The sequence below is a fragment of the Euprymna scolopes genome, chromosome 2 (genome assembly GCF_053919585.1).
Source record: "Euprymna scolopes isolate OS-2025 chromosome 2, ASM5391958v1, whole genome shotgun sequence".
NCBI classification, from domain to species: Eukaryota; Metazoa; Mollusca; class Cephalopoda; order Sepiida; family Sepiolidae; genus Euprymna; species Euprymna scolopes.
Genome location: NC_136483.1, coordinates 18021997 through 18042714, shown reverse-complemented (window position 1 = coordinate 18042714; position 20718 = coordinate 18021997). Strand labels below are relative to the sequence as shown.

The following is a 20718-nucleotide window of genomic DNA, read 5'->3' as shown; positions in this document are numbered from 1 at the left end:
TGGTCATCAAATGGAACATTTGCAAACATGATTCTTCAGTTATATTCGTCTGTATTTGAAGCTATTTCATTTCATTATGTTCATAAACAAGTTTTATTGCAAATACATTTTTACGAGACAACATATATATATATATATATATATATATATATTTATATTAATAGATGATTAAGAAAGCCTCTTTTTTAATTAAACAAATGCAAATTAGATATAATTAGAATAGGAATCAACACTTAAATAATAATCAGTGCATTCAACTGAGTCTGCTCAGTCATGTTTTATTAAATATATTTCAAGAGTAAAAAAAAGGAGAAGACAAGTTTATTGCACTTATCATAAGAAATTGGTACAAGCATAGAACTCATTTGGTGATTCTAAAAAAAAAAAAAAAGGAAGGAAAAAAGATAATCACATAAGAGAAGCATCGATTGGCTAAAAGGTTGACCGAAATGAGTTCTACAATGAACAATGCTGAACCAATAAAACACAGTTGTTTGAGTAAGGAATCAAGTAATTTAAAAACAATATTTTTTAAAAATTTTAATTTGTTCAGTCAAGTCTGCCATTGGAAATTCTCTCTCGAATCATTAAGATCAAACGTGTTCAAAGTATTCATCAGGGATTATTCTTGTGTATTTATTTTTTTTTTTGAGAATTTAAAATTGAGCTGGAGAAATGAAAAAGAAGCATTTCACTAAAATAGATAAGGGTTATAAAAAATGCCCAAGTATATTGGTTTTTGTTTAGATAACAGATTAAAAAGGCATTCAATGCCGTCTTTTATGGTGAGATTTTTTTTCTCTTTCAATATTTTCCCAGGTCATGTAGTAGAATGGCAGCAAGAAAATAGGACAACCAAAGTAATTGTTTTTTTTTGTTTTTTCGAATGAGATGAGGACATTTTGTGCAAGAAATGCACAGCTCGTGTCTTTATTTTAAATAAAAGATGAAGGAGATTTACTTAAGTAGAAATACAGAATATCCAGCTTAGAAAAAAAACGACTTTTTCCATTATTTTTTCACTTGTAGTTAGACGAGAAGTAAAATTTAAAAAACAAAATAACACTTTGAAATATATAATTCCGTCAACAATGTTGGTTGTTAGAAACAAAATATAAAAATAAACAGAAAGTATTTCACTTGTTAGCATATTCGTTTCGTCTGTTGTATTTTAAAGAAAAGAAAAACAAAAGAAAAAACATTATAAAAAGAAAGAGAAAAAATTTATGTACATTTTTTATTTGCTGCAAGTCCAACTTTTCTTTTTTTTATTTTTTATTTTTTTATTCTATATTGCTTCTCTTAGGGTAGAGTAACCTCCCTGAACCCTAATAAGAAAATGATTTTTGACAGATAATATTGTCAAATAAATTATCAGTCTGTTGCGTTTTATTTTTTTTTGGTCTTTTAAAAAATTTCCCCACCCCAAAATGCTACACACACACACACACACACAAATGTGTTTATTTTTTCTCAGTATCCAATTGCTTGTTTTAACTTAGAACTGTTATCTGCATCAAGATGAGGCAGACAAGAAAGCAAGCCAAGCATTTTTAAAAGATATGAAAGCACCATCAAGATGTGTGAGGAATGGGGGTAGGAGAGGGTAAAGGGCACTGAATCAATTAGTAAAAAAAAAAAAATGGGCGAGAATAAAATGAGAAAAAGATTGGAAAGAGTAAAAAACAAAAAAGCTTGAAAGCAAATAGGAATAATTTAACAGATTAACCATATCAAAATGGCAGCATTATCTTTTTATTCATTAAAAAAGAAAACAAAAAAAATAATCTTTTGATTTTTATAAATATGTGTGTGTGTGTGCTGTTATTGATGGGACGTGGGGTGGCAAAGGAAAGTGATCAGGCGAGGGGTGGGAGGTCAAACTACCAAAAGAGAAAATTCTAGAGAAATGTTGTACCCTGACTTAAAATGATGATGAAGAATCCCCATCTTCAGGACCTTTGTCCTTATAACGAGCTTTTCGAATCTCAGCCAACTTCTTTCTGGCAGAATCAAGTTCTTTTTCTTTTCGGAGAATTTCTTCTTGAGCCATAATTTCCTGCAGACAAAAAAAAAAAAAAAATGATGAAACTTATTCAATAGATTTCACAATGAATGTAATGCATATATGATTATTTGCTTTGACCTTTATTCTCGGTTTAAAAAAAAAGTTGCTTATGCATGTATGTTACCATGTTATATTTTTAAATAGTATTTTCAAGTTAAGGTTTACAGTATCTTTTTTTTTTTTTTTTTTTTTTTTTTTAAATTGTTAGCTGGAAGTAGAGAAAAGTTACAAAATACCCCACCCTCTCCATGTTAAGATGTTAAGAATGGCTTTCAAAATAATATTATTTCAACAAGGTAACATAAGTGCATAAGTACCAAAACATCTTCAGTAAATTAGAACTTCAAACTATTCATTATGTTATTGCTTTAATGAGTTTTAAAGATAGATTAAAATTACTGACCCCTAATTTTTATGCATCATGCCAATAAAAAGAGAGGGCAATCTGAAGTTAAATTTTCCTCTTTATCTCTATATTAATAAAATAGGAGCAATTATTCCTGTCTACAATAAAACAACATAGTAAAAGGAACACTAAGGTCAAACATTAATCCAAAATGGCCATGCTACCTGCATGTATTTCATGCATCTTTTCCACTAATAAGCATTCGATTTAATTACAATTTGTAAATTGCTACAATTTTTCCACTCTGATTCAGTCATCTATTAAGCTTTTCAGCACACTTATGCAGACTTTGGACCATGCTGAAATAACATTCTATCACACAGACCATGTTAGCACAGACTTAAATACATCTTCATCAGTTTTTTACATGATTGTTATATAAACATTCCGGATTAATGATTTCATTAAGAGGAAGAGAGAAAATATTCTTATTTGCACTTTTTACTCATATTGTGTCATTTCATTTTTATTCTCATATTCTTTCTCATTCCAGGAGTACTGTACTAGCTTTCATACAACTTGCCCAACTGATTGTTTTATTTGATTTTTTTTTTTTCTTTGCAGGTTTTGGAATTAATTCTTCCTTTTTTCTTTTTTTTTCTGGATCCAGTCGTCAATTAAGCTTTCCAGCATAATTATGCAGACTTTGGATCATACTAAAATAAGAACAGATTTTGTTAACTATTACGGACTTTCACATACCTTTAACATACACTAGCACTACCATATAGTTACATTAAAATTGCCAGCATAACTAACATAGTACAGTCCGTTTCATACATAGACATATCATATATGGTTACATTTAAATTGGTCATCATAGCTAACCAATAGGACGGTCCATATTCTACATAAATACAAGATGCCTCAGCTTTGAACAATACACCACATTGGTCATATCTGACTTAGAGTGATGGTTATATCCAGTGAACACCAGTTGTTATAGCAGTGTGTGCCTGCCACTGACCAATAGGGCCCGCTACTGGAAAACTAGACCATACACTAGATGACAGTGCTCGAATATTGAAAACAGCTCATCTCATTTCATAATTCAATCAATATTGGTCATGATCGATAGTAACTGACAATGATCAAACACAAGTATCTGGCTATAAACACCAATGACCATCAGTTCTCAATACTGAAGACAGAAAATTTAATTTTAGAGCAATTCAATTGAGACTGATACTGGTCATAGCTAACAGTGAATGCCAGGAACGGACATTGTCAGTTGGAAAGGCAGCCAGTGTCCAGCAATAAACACAAGTAACAGCCTAAAAAAAAAGCACTAACTGACACTACATTGCCTGACAGTTGAAGACAGATGCTTTCAGTTCAGAGTAGTTCAATGAAGGCCGACATTAATCATGCCCGCCACTGACTGACAGTACCTGCAAGTAATCGTCCAAAACCAACACTTCACTAAACCCGTAAGAGGACAATGACAGCCAGTAACTTATGCTACCTACCACTGACAGACAATACGATGTATGTATGTGTGAATATCAAGCTTTAAGTAAAAAACTACAAAACAAATAATCAAATAGTATTTTCTTGATCAGTGTTGCTCCGGATAAATAATATCTTAAGATTTAGAAAAAAAAAATATATTCAACTGGCACAGAGTTTGTCAGAAGTGTGTGTGTGTATGTATGTAGAGAGAGGGGGGGGGTCAGCCATATTACGTACTGACTAAAGGGTAGTAATTGAGTTTTTATCAAGGAGTTAGTTCCCCTATGCTGAAGCATTCATCAAGAAATCTAGAGAAAGAAAATTTGTGTATGCACAGAAAGATAAATGAGCAAAGCAGAGGAAGAAGGAGGGAGGAAATAGAAAAGAGAGAGGTAGAGGTAGAGAGAAGATTTAATAGAAATATGTTAAAATTTTGCGACAGTCATAGCCTTGCCAGTGTTTTTATAAAAACAAGAAATATTTATTTTTGATATCAAACCAAGCAAGAATAATTGTTGGTGTTCGCTACTTACCTGTGCTATTCCTCCTACCATACGTTTATTGATGGTGAGTTCATTGTCATCACCGTCAAATTCCTGAGACTGTTGGGCTGCCTGCACCAATGCATCGGATGCTTTCTTCACAGCATTACCCGCCGCCTAGACAAAAACGTAAAGAAAATTGCAATAAATTAGAAAAATTTTATTCCATATTTTTAACATCCTTGCATATGTTGATTTACAAATCAAGCAAAATATTATTAAAAATAATTTTTTTTTAAATTTCTTAAATCAGATATTTTTTTTTTATTACATTTTAACCCCAAACAAGTTATTGTTATTTAGATTTTCTAAAAAATCAGATATTGTTATTTAGATTTTCTAAAAAATCAGATATTGTTATTTAGATTTTCTAAAAAATCAGATATTGTTATTTAGATTTTCTAAAAAATCAGATATTGTTATTTAGATTTTCTAAAAAATCAGATATTGTTATTTAGATTTTCTAAAAAATCAGATATTGTTATTTAGATTTTCTAAAAAATCAGATATTGTTATTTAGATTTTCTAAAAAATCAGATATTGTTATTTAGATTTTCTAAAAAATCAGATATTGTTATTTAGATTTTCTAAAAAATCAGATATTGTTATTTAGATTTTCTAAAAAATCAGATATTGTTATTTAGATTTTCTAAAAAATCAGATATTGTTATTTAGATTTTCTAAAAAATCAGATATTGTTATTTAGATTTTCTAAAAAATCAGATATTGTTATTTAGATTTTCTAAAAAATCAGATATTGTTATTTAGATTTTCTAAAAAATCAGATATTGTTATTTAGATTTTCTAAAAAATCAGATATTGTTATTTAGATTTTCTAAAAAATCAGATATTGTTATTTAGATTTTCTAAAAAATCAGATTTTGTTATTTAGATTTTCTAAAAATCATTAAAGTCAGATAAAAAATTCTGTTCCGAATTCCCAGAAGGAAATTATGAAAAAGAAACTCGAAGGACAAGAGTTGTATTTATCTAAATATGATTGCTGTGTTTACATTATCACGTTTCACAGTTTTAAAAACAAGATCGGCAAAAATGATGATTGGTGATTAATCTGATATCACTAAGGTACAAAATTCTGACTTTACTCATTTTTAAAATTAATTGTTCCAAAATCAAATTCTCTCATCACGTTGATTAAAACAAATTTAAATACATTTAAAAAATTTTGCTTGATTTGTAGAATATTTAGCTTTTTTTCAGGAAGACAATATTTGTAAAGAATTAAATTGCTAAAATTTTAAATAAAGACATATTCGTTTTATTTAAAGAATATTTAGCTGACGAACAATTATTTTTACAAAACATTTTTATTTCTTAATAGTATTGTGTCTGACGTTCATTTCAAAAGGAATATTACTATTAACAGTAACTTAGATTGATGTTGAAAGCATGATGGAATTTCCATGTGAGTTCTGCGAGTTATGTTTTATTTATTCATCAAATGTCTAGTGTTAAGATCCAGCCAACTGAGATCTTATTCCATTCCAATTTTAAAAAATTGATAAAATCATTTCAAACTATATTTGTTCATAATTTTATTTAGCAAAGTGAAATCATGACTAAAAATTATGATATAAAAAAAGACATTTACAAAAAAAAAAAAAAAAAAAGAAAAACCTCAGAAATCTTAGAAATTTCCTTCCAATTTTGGCAATTTTTGAATCGATAAGAAAACGATGCTTTTTACCTGTAAACGTTGCATCGATATTGATCCAACATCCGCCTTGACTTTGCAGGCAACCAGCAGAGCAGCCGTTGATCCAGCAACCTCTTTGGCTGAGGCAATCAACTTCTCCTCACTGGCTTGGCCTTGGACCATGGCGTTTGCTGCTTCACACAAGCTATGAGTGGCTGCAGCAACACGACGAGCCTAGAAAAGTAATTTGAAAACAATAAAAACATGTTTTAAGATCATTTTAGTTATTTGAACAAAAATTCATCTCACATTATTCAATAACTTTAAAGTTTTGAGATTTTACTCGTAAAAATTTGCAGCAATAAAACTAAATTTATAAATATGAATGAAATTCTCCATTTATAAGATGAGATATAAAATTAAGCCAGGTCATTTATTTTGCAAACAATGATGAAGTTAATAGATTGTTTTTTTTTTTTTTTTTATTATTTCAGATTCACAAAATACAATATTGAATATATATATATATATATATATATATATATATATATATATATATATGAGCAAACAATTAATATGTTAAAAAACACTTTGAAATGAGTTAAAAACATATTTAATCTGAAAAGGAAACACTAGATAAATGGATAGTCCTTAATCTGTGGAGTTTCGAAGAAATACTCTCCTTCTCATCAGAGGGTAGGAATTAGCAAAATGCGGGATCGGATTTTGCATGCAGAAGTATTTGATGAAATAACAAGTAAGTCAAAGATCTTACTTGAAAACAAAATAAGTTATAAGCTCTATTTCCTATTTGGTTTTATCGAGCTTTTATATCTGGCTGAGATAATTTTATAAATATTAATTCTTTAATATTTATAATTTACTTTAATTTTACCATCTTGGATCATTTTGGTAAATTCAATTGTAATTTTCATTTTATATATATATATATATATATATATATATATATATTCTTTTTTAAACTAATGAAAAGAGAAATGCTTAAGATTAAAATAAAAGTGAATGCAAATAAAAGAAATCCAGAATATATAAAAAGAAAAAAGATAATAGTGTAAATGCTAAAAAAAGTAACCCTTCCTCAAAAAACTTAATGCAGATCCAAAATTTTAATACAGCCCAATTTCAAAATGATTGCATATAACTTGTTAGTTTTTAAATTTTCTATCAGTGTTCCAATATGGACCATAGTTATGCTCTAACCTGCAAGTCTGCTAATATGTTTAGAATCCTGCAGTTCTACTGAGCCGATTCCACACTGAAACTAAACTAGTGTAAGCTGAATCATGTTCAAGTTTATCCAGAAGAGATTAAAAAAATAATCTCAAAATTAAAAGTGTTGAACCAAACTCCAATATCACTGTTGATCAATCAAAGTGGTGCAATCCAATTGATATATACATTTTCTTGACTGGTCTTTCTTATGACCATTTTTCTGAATTTAGCCATTGACTATGTAAGGTACATAGTTATTCACTAGAAAGTAAAACATTTCTCTAAACATAGTGGAACGTGATTCACAGGTTTCACCCTGCATTTGCCTATTTTATAACTTGATATTCGTCTTCAAAAATGCATCTGATTGTCTTCCTGTGATTTTGAGATGTAGCATATTATAAACCAATGAGAAGTGCCCAGTCTTGCCAGCTCATAAAATATTCTTAAATATATTTAATTCATCCAGACTTCGTATTCATTAGTACAAAGTCAATTCTCTATTGAATATTATATTGTACCTAATATATAGAACTAATTTCATAAGTAAAACAAAAAAAATGACTTGGATACCATCAACTAGAATCAAAACAAAACATTTAGCACTCTAGCCACATCTCCTATCAAGAGATTAGTAAGAAAGATTTAATATCAAACAACTTGGAGAAATTAATTAAATTTGAGCATGCGTAAAAAGAAGCCGGCAAGTTGAAATGAACATTTTGCATTTCAACTTGCTGATATATTTTTGTACGTGTTATTCATCGATCCAAACAAAGATTTTACTCATTATAAAGCATACTTGCTGTATGATTACTATTCCCTGTTAATTTCAATGTTATGTGACCAGTAGTTTAAGAGTTTATCAGTTAAATATTTTCACACAGACAGACACATCTGTTTTATTCATATAGATTAAGTCAGTATTACCTCTTCTTTCTTTAGTTGATTGGTTGTTATGCTCTAAAACATAATCCTTGTTAGATCATTTTGTAGTTATGATTTTGTATATGTTGTATCACTTATAGACACTGTCTTTCTTTAAGAAGTTATTACTGTTTTACTGTTCCAAAAGTTCTGTTAAGTTTTCTGCATTATTTATTTTTTTCTAATACGGACCAAATTTCTATAATTTAGACGGACATGCTTCATTTCTTCTTTCTTAGAACTGCACGCCTGTGGAACTCTGTTCCGTCTGCCTGCTTCCCTCCGGACTACAACTTGGATGTCTTCAAGTCTAATGTTAACAAATTCCTAATGAACCGCCCCCCTAATTAAACACTTCATAAAATCTCCTCACTAACGTGATGTACTTGCAATAACCCTTATCCCTGAGTGGCTTCCGGGCCTTGATAAGTGGTGATCACTGTGTAAAAAAAAAAAAAAAAAAAAAAAAGCAGAATTTTGAACGTACATTTGTCTTCATCTTGAATAGATAAGAATGAGTCACATGTATAATCTAATCAAATTACTTATTTTGTTATCCATTATTTTTAGATTAGATTTTATTTGAAACTAGCAGGGCTAACTAGCGTTGTCTGGGAATTAATATACTTCTGCTCTCAGCCGTGATCCTCTATATTAACATAAGATTTGAAACAGCAACAGATAAAATATATCACTTATATAAACGAAATGTCTATATGATAAATAATTTATTTTGTGTGTTGCTTTTTACTACCATTTCATTTTAGTCATTTATTTTAGTTGCTCATGTCAGGTATCATAACATGTTTATTAGGGGTTGTGTCTACTGATGACCAAAATGTTGACTCGGCTTCATCTTTAATTTCTATGCGACTTCTCATCCAATACATTGTTTTTTCTTTTGTCTGCAATATTTATATTGAAGCGTTTAGTTCTCAGTAAGGTTTTTAGTCTTTCTTTCTTTTAGGAATATTAAAATAAATAGAAAGTTTGAGAATAGAATGCTTCTTAGAGTTACTTTTGGATACGAGGTTTTGGTCTGATTTGATTGTTTTATGGCATATTAACCCTTTTCAGGTTATTTAATGCCGAATCCAGTACTTTTAGAAAATTTTTTTTATAGCTTCAAATTTTTTATATCTTCAAATATTTATTCATGGTGTTTGGTTTGGTTGTTTATGGCATATCAACCCTTTTCGCGTTCAATCATTTTGGCAAAAAAATTTAATGCTTCAAATTGTTCATATCTCCAGATATTTATACATAGTATAACATAGGTTATTTGTTTTTTTGGGAAAAAATTGTTTTTGATTTTAGTGTTGCAGAACATGATTGAGTTTTGCAAAGGAAAAAAAAACACTAACATCAATATATGTATTTAAGTAAGAAAGCTATTGTCTGATCTAGTACCATCATCGGATTTGAGGTTTAATGGCATGCCTATCACACAATCTTATGCAATTAAAATGTTGAAATGGGAAAAAATTAATTGTTGAAATGAGATCCAAGTGAATGATGAGATATGTTGATAAATAAAAATAAATAAAAGTAAAAAAAACTTCCTTACCGCTGAGATTAATCCTTGTGACCACTGCCCATCTTCATCCATTGTTGTTTTAGAATATGTTGAAGAAACCTAATAAATAGAAAATTTATATTTTAGAAAAACAAAATGCTAATTGCTATTTTTATTTAAGATATTTTTCATACAAAAGATTAGGTTGGTTTAACTGCTAACCATTTTGAAAGTCCTCTCCTACATTTCACTTTGCTCAACCAATCAGAGCCTACCCCCATTACCTGTTTTATTAAGTGAATGAAACAAGAAAATAGCCAAAATTGTTCGTATTTTCATTGATCATATGAAAAAATTATAAGATTTGTTTTATGGCATATCAACTTTCAACAATGCCAACTCTAGTTTGGTAAAAAGTTTTTGTATTTAAAGTTCTTAATATTTTCAAATATATTTGATAGATTTAATTTTGCATACAAATCATTTGTAGATTAATTTATTTCACATACAGTAGAACCCCGGGATATGGCATTAAAAATTAGTAACAAAATACAGTACAGTATATAATGCACATATATATAATCAAATAACATTATAAAAAACACTGTAAGGTGGGGTAAATATCATAACCAGGGGTCGGAAAAACATTGTATTCCACATCATAACCTGAAAAAACCATATCCTTGGGCCATCATATTCCAGGATTCTACTGTATGTTCATTTTGTAAATAGAGTCTTCAGTCGATAAAATAGGGGATTTGATTTAATTTATAGATATCAGACATTTGAGTATAAATTTTCAAAAAGAGGCAAGTTCCATCCTAACATTATCAAGAAATTCTTTCATATCACCAACATTATGGCATTCTTGTTGCATGGGGGTAAAAATCAACACATTCTATCATAAAATTTCTTACGGTATATTGACATGACAAATTGCTCACCATGGTAGCTCCTCCATTTCAAGTCAGAATGATTTTGTGTGGAAGCAAGAGAGGACGACCTCCCTTTAACTTTCTGTAGTTCCGTTTCCATTTTTACAGATAAGATTGTAATGTCATCAGTTTATTGGAGACTGACATATTTTGCTAATGTGTAGATGGACGTTTATCTTCATATCTATCTATGAAATCTAAGTATCATTGAGCCTGATCAGTAGTAAAAAACAGGTGACCATTTAATGATACTAGCTGCTGTATGTGCTCTCTGCTTATCTCGGCATTGTTTCTAATTGTCCTGAACCAACTAGCTGCCTCACACACACATGACACAGTGAGAAACCTAGCAACTTTTAATGTTAAGGTCATAGCAATTCAGAAGAGCCAAAAGACATGCAGTGTAACACAAATGCCTTTCGATGTCCAGGCCATTTACAAAAAGATCTTATCTTTTCAGCATTCACATCAGTTAAATGCCAAAAAAGGTAAGGTGTGGCAGAAGGTCATTTTAATGGAGAAAAACATACTATTTTTGATATCAAAATCATTTACAAAAAAAAAAAAATTCAAATTCAAAAAATTCTTTGTCAGTTAAAAAATGCCAATATGATGCAAAATACCAAGAATACAAAACTAAAATTTATATTTGACGCAATATTCCCCATCGAATACTGACCTTTCCTTGGATGACCAACTCCCTTTGGGCAGCAGACGCTGATTTGACTAACGCAGCTGTGGCAGCGGCAATTGATTTAGCGGCTTCCAAAATCTGATCTTCAAAGTCAAGTGATTCATCAGCTTTCTGAAGAATTAACAAAAAACGATGAAGGTAAAAACAATTTAAAGAAAAAATAATGATTGAAAACGAAAAAATGACTTACCTAAAGATTAAGTGAAAAAGCTTTTCATTCCAGTTAAACATAAATATTACTAGCCATAGATTGAGAATGAGTTTATGTGGAGGAGGAAAGCATAGGGAAAAGAAATTCTGTAGATGTTTTTAAAAGGTCCTTTTTCTTGCGGATAATTCCTTCCTATCAGAATAACCTATATTTTCATTAATTTGCATCTATAAGAGAAACATTGACATGGTTTTATTTAGTGGAGAACATTGACCTCATTCTTCACCATATTAATGTTGTATTTATGTTATTGGGATATGAAAAAATGCTTTGTCAATAGAAAAAACATTCTCTTCTGTTAAATGCATGAAAAATTGTGTGCATCGTTTTTATCACATTTTTGCTTTACCTGAATATTCTACATTTTTAAAATCCAGAATCCAAACTGCATTAACTGGAAGCAATTTTTGGATTTTTAATTTGCTCAACAACACCTTATTTAAATGTTAAAAAGTTTCCAATGGAAGGGAAATAGGTCTTATCCATTTTGGGGAAATGTACATCCAGTTACTGATTTCTTATTTTACTATTTTATCATTTTCATTACAGTTAGACAACGTTTTTTCATGTGCGTGATTTGGAAAAAATAAGTTCTTCCAAAATATTTGACTTTAACAATTTAATTTCTTTGATGAAAAATTTATTTTTAATGCAAATGAAAACATTACTTTAAAGAATAAAGTTTTTCCAGGCATGATGTTGCCAAATTTCATAATCTGTCTGAAAGTAAAAAAAACTACAAACATTTAAATGGATAAAAATGTATTTTTGTCATTTCTTTGGTAATTCTTTACAAAATTAAGGCTCTAGACTGAGAACATGTAGAATGTTAAGAGTTAAACCCAAAGCGGTTCAGCAATAGGATAAATTGATTTCTGTGTTCTTTAATTAATGCAATTGTAGATTAATAAAATTGTTTTTTTTATTTTTTTTATTACATATTCACCCCAAACAAGGCACATTGCCACTTTGGTGTAGGGGGCTACTATCAGAGGCAACAACTACTGGGGCACTATGTAGAGATTTGGGCAGCAAGATGTCGGTTCATGTGGCACTTGAACTTCTGCACATCAGTACAGTTGGGGAAGCAGGGACCTGGAATGGAATTCCAAAATCTAGCGGTTCTGGGGAAGAAACTACTTGAGTAGAAAGATCTTTTACATCTAGAGATCTCTACAGTGTGGGGGTGGGATTTTGCAGCCTCTCGGGTCTGTCGAGAGTGTTCACGTCGTGGGAGCACAAGTACTTGCAGTTCATTGGAGCATTCACCATTAAAATACTTGTAGAACAGGCAGAGGGATGCAACGTTTCGTCGATGGGACAGAGGCTGAAGCTTAGATGCCAGTTCAGGGCCTATCAGATTTACGACTCTCTTTTGAGCCTTTTCAAGGAGCAAGAGACTAGTAGCCGATGCACCAGCCCAAATATGACAGCAATACTCCATACATGGGCGAATGGTTGCCTTATAGAGGTACAGGATACTTTCAGGTGTTAGTAGTTTTCTAGCACGGTAGAGAGAGCCCACCTTCCTGGCAATGCCCTCAATGTAATTGTTCCAACTCATGTTTCCTGTGAAAGTTAGGCCAAGGAGCTTGAAAGACGCACTCTCAGATAAAGAGTCGTTGGCCATTGCTATAGGTGGTAGAGAGGTTTCTTGTAATTATTGAATGAAACTAGTTTAGTTTTGGCGGCATTGAACGTGACCATCCATTTTTGTCCCCATTCCACTACAGATTGGAGGTCATCCTCTAGTGTTTCTGCCATTTCTTTAGATATGTGTTCATTTGTTTTCCTGTCGTGCCTGTTATAGAGTGTGGTGTCATCAGCATATATATCCATCTCAGAGGCAATTTTGTCGGGGAGGTCATTTATGAATATCAGGAACAATAGAGGTCCAAGGATAGACCCCTGGGGCACTCCCACATTTATATCATATTGTTTAGATGTATGACCGTCGAGGACAACCTGGATTTTTCTCTTATCTAAGAAGGATTTAATTATGCTAAGTATTTTACCAGTGATACCGTATGATCTAATTTTCCTGAGGAGAGACTCATGCTATACCCTGTCAAAAGCCTTGTTTTTCTTCCTCCTCTATTAAAAAAAAAAAAAAAAAAAAAGAAAAATCGGTATGATGTATACAACTGTGATAAGACAAAAATATCATATTTCAAATATTACGTACATTAACCAAGTAGTTTTATTTTTTTAGAAAGAAAATCATTTTTAAGCAATTAATGGGAATTCATAGTCATTACAACATAAATCTCATAAGTTTAAATTATGTTGAGTTACCTTCCTTTGTTTTTTGTTTCGAAAATGGTGAAAAAGGCAGTCGCTCTTCAGTTACTCATAAAAGTTTATTTTCTTATTTAAAAATATAAGTACTTGATCAATTTATGCAATTTTTGGAATATATTTTCGTTTTATCATCATACACATATAGTTATTTTTAATTTTTTAATATAGGGGAAATTTTGGACAAAAACTCATTTTATATGGCTTCATTATCGAGCATATAAACGATGTGTATTGTTTTCAAAGATGTGATATTGAAAAATATCAAAGTTTTAATAGTTTTGATGATCTTAATATATGTATGCATACGATTTCAAATTTTTTGTGTATATATTCCTTATAAATTAAAATTTGTTTAAGTAATTGAGAAATTGTTAAAAAAAAAAAAAAATCGAAGAGGATTACAAGTTGAAAGAATTATATTTCACTTTATTTTTTTTGTAAGAAAGAATTGTTTCATTTTTCATCACCTGTCGACTGTTGGTCTGTCATTTGTTCACCTTTAGCTGAGGAGGTCTACCGCAACGCGGACATGATTGATACTTGGTGGATTAGAAAATATCACCACCAAAAAATATCAAACATATCTGGTCAAGGCAGCCATTGCTTCATCGCCATGATTAGAGGGGAGGGGTAGCTGGAACAAAAAGTGCACTCATGGAGCGCATTCTGCCCTTCAATCTGGGGTCAGTTGGTAATGCTAGACTAAATTGGTGGATATAAATTTATTCATTTAGTGTACAAAGTTGAAAAATGAATGTGGAACAAAAGTATACAGTCATACTGTAAAGCAGAGTTATTTTTCATATTCAAAATTTCAAGATGTTTGCTATTTTTGTTATTGATCAACTTTTGAATGTAACTTATGCAAACACTGTCCAGGTTTTTAGTAATAAACATTTTAAATTCTTTTTTTTTTTTGGCAAAATCTGAAGACAATATTGAAGGATAATTTAAAATTCAGCGTGAAGATTGATGAATTCTTTTTCTAGCAGAAATAGAAAAATCCAAAAATATAAGATTCTAATGATGCTTGTAAAATTTATTTTGTTTTAAACTAAAAAAGGAAACCAACTCATTGTTTAGATTTTTTTATGAATTGTACATCTACAGAAATAGTTTTGCAAATTTTTAAAGCGAATACATATGGTAAAATACAGATTTCATACCTCCAAGAATTGGCTATTAATCAACGCTTGGCAATCCATTGAATCATTTTGAAATTGTCAGACAGCTTCATAACAAGTTGGAATATTATTTCTTCAGTTTGCATGAAATCATTGTCATAAACATTAGTTACAAGACTTGTTGGACACATTCTAAGAATTCAGCAGCCATTTCCTTCCTAGGCTGCTGTGTTTACACATTACCATTAAAGTGATTAGATGATTTACAGATGATGAATTTTATGAGAAAGATATTAAAGGGGAAAGGGTAATAATGCTATAAAGAGAAATTGAAAGCAAAGGCAAAGTTTTAAACTGCAACAATGATTATGATAACTAATAAACAAGTGTTGAAATAAAAATACAACTTGCAATAATATTAATAGAGTATATCTATAAAATGCGAGCAATGTTGTATGAACTTACTTTGGTGGCTTGTCTTGGTTTAAGCTGTGACAATTTCTTGGCAGCAGCTTCGATGGAGCTTGCTGCGCCACGCAATTCATTTTCAGCAATGACGGTTGGATCATCATAATCCACCCAGTCTCTTCCTACAAGAATAAAAGCATGGATTAGTAAAGGGACACATAAAGTGGACAAAGAAGGGATTGAAGATTATCCAGGGTTGGCCTCCAAGATGAAGAGGAGGAGGAGGAGGAAGGAGGAGGAGAAAAAAAGAGTTTGTGGAGAAGTGTGGGTGATAGTGAATGAGACAACATTGAAAGAGAGGGAAGCTCAAGGGAAAAAAACAATAACAATAATATTTACTGCAATAAAACAGAGTTTCGGAAGAAGAGAAAAACGGTTAGTGAATGGTAACTTATCCGCTGCACGAAAACAAAAATGAACAAAAAGGAAGTTTATTCATGTGAAGTTGATTTAATCTAATATGAAAAAATTTGATGATTATCTTCATTTTCCTCAGAGATTCTTTTCTTTCATCAGATGTGTTTGTAGTCTTCTCATTACTAGCGCATTTTATATATTATATTTTATTATATTTTATATATTATATTTTATTATATTACATTTTATATATTATTATTACACTCGATTAGCTATTAATGGCTTCTTCTGAATCTAAGCAAACTACAATTTATAGGAAGCTAAAATGGAGAGAAAAATTTAACATTTGTGCAAGAAAAGTTTGAAGATGAGGTTCAGACAAACTTTTAAAAAGGTTTTGGTTTGTATGCAATATTTCTCAAAATTCAAATAATTTATAATAAAAATGTTTTTATTTCAATAAATTAAAAAAGAAAAAAAAGAATTGTCTAACAAATTTAAAATGATAGGAATCAACAAGATATTTTTATTTGTGGAATAATTTCAGTGAGACATCATATACTTTTAAGAAGTAGGATATGTTAACCAACTTAAAATGCCATAATGCCATTAAGACTTAAAAATCTAACATGTTTCAACAAAAACTATCAGATGGTTTACACCAATATTGTAGTAGTCATAAATTCAAAGAAACATTGTGTTATATATATATATATATTTGTATATATACACTAGAACATATACACAGTGAAGTAAATCACAAAATGTAAAAAAAAAAAAAAAAATTTGAGGGAAAATGAAGGCTTATAAAAAAAAACACATTGTACAAAAGGTTCACATGATTAAAGTCCCTTAAAAATAAATGTTACAAAAATTTATAAAGAATATAGCGGCCGAAACCATTGTAGACAAAGACGATTAGCACCGGATTCACTCTGTTTAATGCAATAATTAACAACAAAAAATTAATTATTGTACATGAAAATAGCGTCAAGACAACAAAAACAAATTGCATGTTTAAGGAAAAGACAATACTGAATACAAATTGAAATGTGTATAATGCATTATCAGCTATATAAGATGGTTGCTTATTGTGATGATGATGATTGTTATTAGATGATGTTGAGTTGTGGTAATGATGGCAGGGTACAAATGTGATGTTGGAGATGAGAGAGAAGTGCTCAGTGTGTTATTGTAGTAGTGATAGGAAATTTTGGTGGCATTGGGAAATGTGCAAAGATTGCAGAGTTGGAAAAAAAAAAAAATAAATAAAAAAAAAAGCAAGTGTGCTGAGCCGAAACTGATAATGGTGCATCTTGCGAAAAAAAAAAAAAAAAAAAATCCCAAAAGAAAAAACAAATTAAAACGTAACCTTCCTCACAGAGCTAGAATTACATAAAACTTTCAACTTTCTAATAAACATGACCATTTTGATTATGAAATAATGTAAGAAAAGATAAGGTCATCTAACTAGAAATTATTACATTATCCAGATTTTGATCTCAGACAATGTGTTGAGTGGCTAGACAATGCAACTGTGTTTCAATCACAGATTTCAAGAATAACGTGAAGAAACATTTATGTAGCTATTCAGCATATTGCACCAGTATTATTAATGCAATGCAGTACTGTGCATTTTTGAAAGAAATAAAGAAATACTAGAAAATATCCTCAAAATGTGTGTATATATTATATTTTAGTGATATATATCCAAAATAATATATTCCAACATTTTGAAGAAATTTTCTAGTCTTTATTTAAAAAATGTTCAATGCCATAAGGTATGGAATAATCTAAACTCTCTGCAGTTTCTGCATAAAGTTATGTGTGGATAATATGTAAAATAAACATGAAATGCAACATTTATATCGATATTTGGGATGAATTCTTTATGAAAAACTTAAATTTGATTTTCGATGTATAATTGTTTAAGAGATTGTCAATATTCAAAATCTATTAGCACAGATGTAATGATATTTTGAAAAGGATAAAAGCAAACGTGTTGACTATAGACCAGTAAGAAACTTATAAAATTGAAGGTGCTTATGTATTATAGGTGGATTTCTAAAAACTAAAAAAGAAATTAAAATAATGCATTTTAAGTAAAGGCACTAATAAATTACTTATCATGTTGACATTAATAAAAAATTACGAAAAATGATCAAGTAGAAAAATAATTATAAGTACAAATAAAATTTATTGAATACTGCAGTTTTATTGCATTTATTAATTTTAAAGCATTCTCAGAATCCAGAGGAGGTAACTAATCTGTCAATTTAATCAAATATTTCTAATTCTTGGACAGCCATTATGCATGTTTTGTTATTATTTTTTTTTTTTTCAAAATAATAGAACTTCATTTAAATAATGAAAATGTTATTTTTAAAATTTGCTATTATTTTGATACATGTGATTTTTTCTTAAAAAATTCCTTAACGTGACCCTCAAGTATGACAAGACTTATCTCTGGCGTTTAAATTTAATTTCTTCATTTCAAATTAGAAAATGGCAGATCAAGGGTAGCTGGTTTTTTTTAAATAGTTATAGCAGATTTACTACTTTATTACTTTTAGTAACTGTTTTTTTGAACTTTTACTAATTAATGTGAAGATGTACACGTGTTTCTACTTAAAATGCATTATTTTTTGTTTTAGATATTCACTTTTAATGCATAAGCATCAAATTTAAAAAGAAAAATACAAAATTTGAAAAAAAAAAAAAAAAAAAAATGTCAATTTTTTAATTAACCTTGCTTTAAATCAAACTAATGTATCTTTTAGAAAAAGAAACAGAAACTAATGACTTCTTTTCATACGCAAGAGAAAGTCACAACTACAATTTGAACTCAATAATTAAACTGATACTCTTTAATGGCCTTTAAAGAATGGAACGATGAGTTGGGATTGAACTTGGTTTTGTGTAATCAGAACATTGTAGCAGCCATAAATTATTATAACAATTTTTATAAATTGTTTACTAGTTTTATATATGAAAAAATAAAATACTGATAAAAAAATTGACAGACGTTTTTATATTTCAGTGAAAAATTTTAAAGAGAATCTAACATCACTTCTTTGCATGTACGTGTTTGATAGAAAAAAGTGAGTTTTCAGAATGTTTTTGTATTGTATTTATACAGACGATTTTTGTTGTTGAAAGTGTGATACAAAGTGCTAACAAAAAAGACAATAATTTGATAGGATGGAAAATAGGAAATATGACAAACCTAGATTACCATCAGGAGAAGACAACCCAATAGACTCAGTTACCTTTTTCTCTGTGAAGAAACAATTTGATTTCACTAAAAAAAATGGTTCAAAACAAAAGAAAATCCTAAATTAAACAAACACATAAGAGCAACAAAAGATAACGGTGTTTGAGATTGTATAAGTTAACAAATATGTGTAGTAATAATAATAGCATTTGCTGTTGGAATAGCATAACATAGAAAGCAAACGGCATAAGAAGCAATTAGCAATAATTAACAACTTAGATGAAATTAATAGGTTTGCTTAAATTCCAGATATTAATTTTTCTTTATAAAAAACTTTAAGCTGGCACGATGAAATTAAAACTGATGAAACGTTTGCTGATCATTTTGAATAAAAAAATTTATCTTTTACAAAAAAAAAAAGTAAAATAAAAAATAAACAGTAGAAAGCCAAAATGTTGTAAGGATCAATTTCTGAGGACGAAAATGAAAGACTGAAGTTCTTTATCAAAAAGCAAAGAAAATGATATGAAAAGAATCTATTGAACAATTTCAAATGACAAAAACGAGCATGAAAATAATGTACAGATAATGGTGAAATTAGGGAGTAAAAAAGGATTCAAATTTGAGATCAAACAGAACACAAGACATTACTCTCCTCCAAGACAGATATTTTCTTTGTTTTCTTAAGAACCTACTCTCATAAAAAAGGATGTGTATAAAATCACTGAAAATCTAGTTATACTGTAAGGCATAAAAATAGATAAAAAATAAACTTTTGTTGAGATGAATGCATTGCAGGAAAAGTATTCAAAGGAATTATATAAAACATAGTTTGAATTATTTGAATACTTTTTCTGAAGATGTTTAATATTGTTATGTAGCTCTATCTGAAGAAATAGGAAGGACCTTTTAGTTTAATTCAATTAAGTTTCAATGCAATAAATAATACAAATAAATAGTACTGTAAGTATATACAAGCAGAATCAGACAGACTTGCCCACCAAAAAGTGCTCAATGTTAAAAGAGATAGAGCAAAAACAACAACTGTTATGTATATGGGCTATGAAAATGAAAAAAAAAGCTTTGCTGCAATCTACATCAAGTTACATGTGCAAAAAACACAATAAAAAAATATCCTATTATTTGTAAAATACCAGAAAAAAAGTTTAATAATGAATTGAATAAGTGAAGATACAATTATTTTTCACTCTGTTCAATGATTTCCTATTGCAAACTAGGAGGAGGAGAGTTTAGTATCAAGTGTTCTCACATGCAGTTATATATGATCTGCTTCTCATGCAAAAAAAAAAAAATAATAAATTGGGAAGGGAAAAATGAGTAGGATAAAAATTCAGGCATTCATCAATAACCAAATTCTAATGACCAATGAAACTTATGAAAATAAAAGTCAGCAATGAAATATTTACAAATTATTAACATTATAAAATAATAGAAATAGAAATATTTACACAAATTATTAATATTATAAAATAATAGAAAACGAAATCTAAACGTATGGGTAAGGTGGGAAGACATGCATCGACATGGATTGGACACTGGTTCAATAATTGTATTATTGATATGGAGGAGAGAGAGAGACTAATACAATAGGA

At 29.5% G+C, this 20718-nt stretch overlaps 1 protein-coding gene across 17 annotated transcripts in view; it reads right to left on the bottom strand.

Moving 5' to 3' along the window:
* Positions 1-238: 238 nt before the first annotated feature.
* The window catches only part of LOC145289209 (talin-1-like), a 617531-nt gene continuing 597051 nt past the window's right edge, over positions 239-20718 (bottom strand). For 9 of the 17 annotated variants that reach the window (XM_080136391.1, XM_080136397.1, XM_080136398.1 and 6 more), the window contains 7 exons: positions 19118-19192; positions 15532-15656; positions 11416-11541; positions 9853-9921; positions 6177-6359; positions 4460-4585; positions 239-2059 (listed from right to left, as the gene is read on the bottom strand). In XM_080136391.1, coding sequence (XP_079992517.1) covers positions 1925-2059; positions 4460-4585; positions 6177-6359; positions 9853-9921; positions 11416-11541; positions 15532-15656; positions 19118-19192 — 839 coding nt within the window. In that variant the 3' untranslated portion in view covers positions 239-1924. The remainder of the gene's footprint in view (positions 2060-4459; positions 4586-6176; positions 6360-9852; positions 9922-11415; positions 11542-15531; positions 15657-19117; positions 19193-20718) is intronic. The other 8 variants (XM_080136401.1, XM_080136403.1, XM_080136402.1 and 5 more) reach the window with 2 other exon arrangements.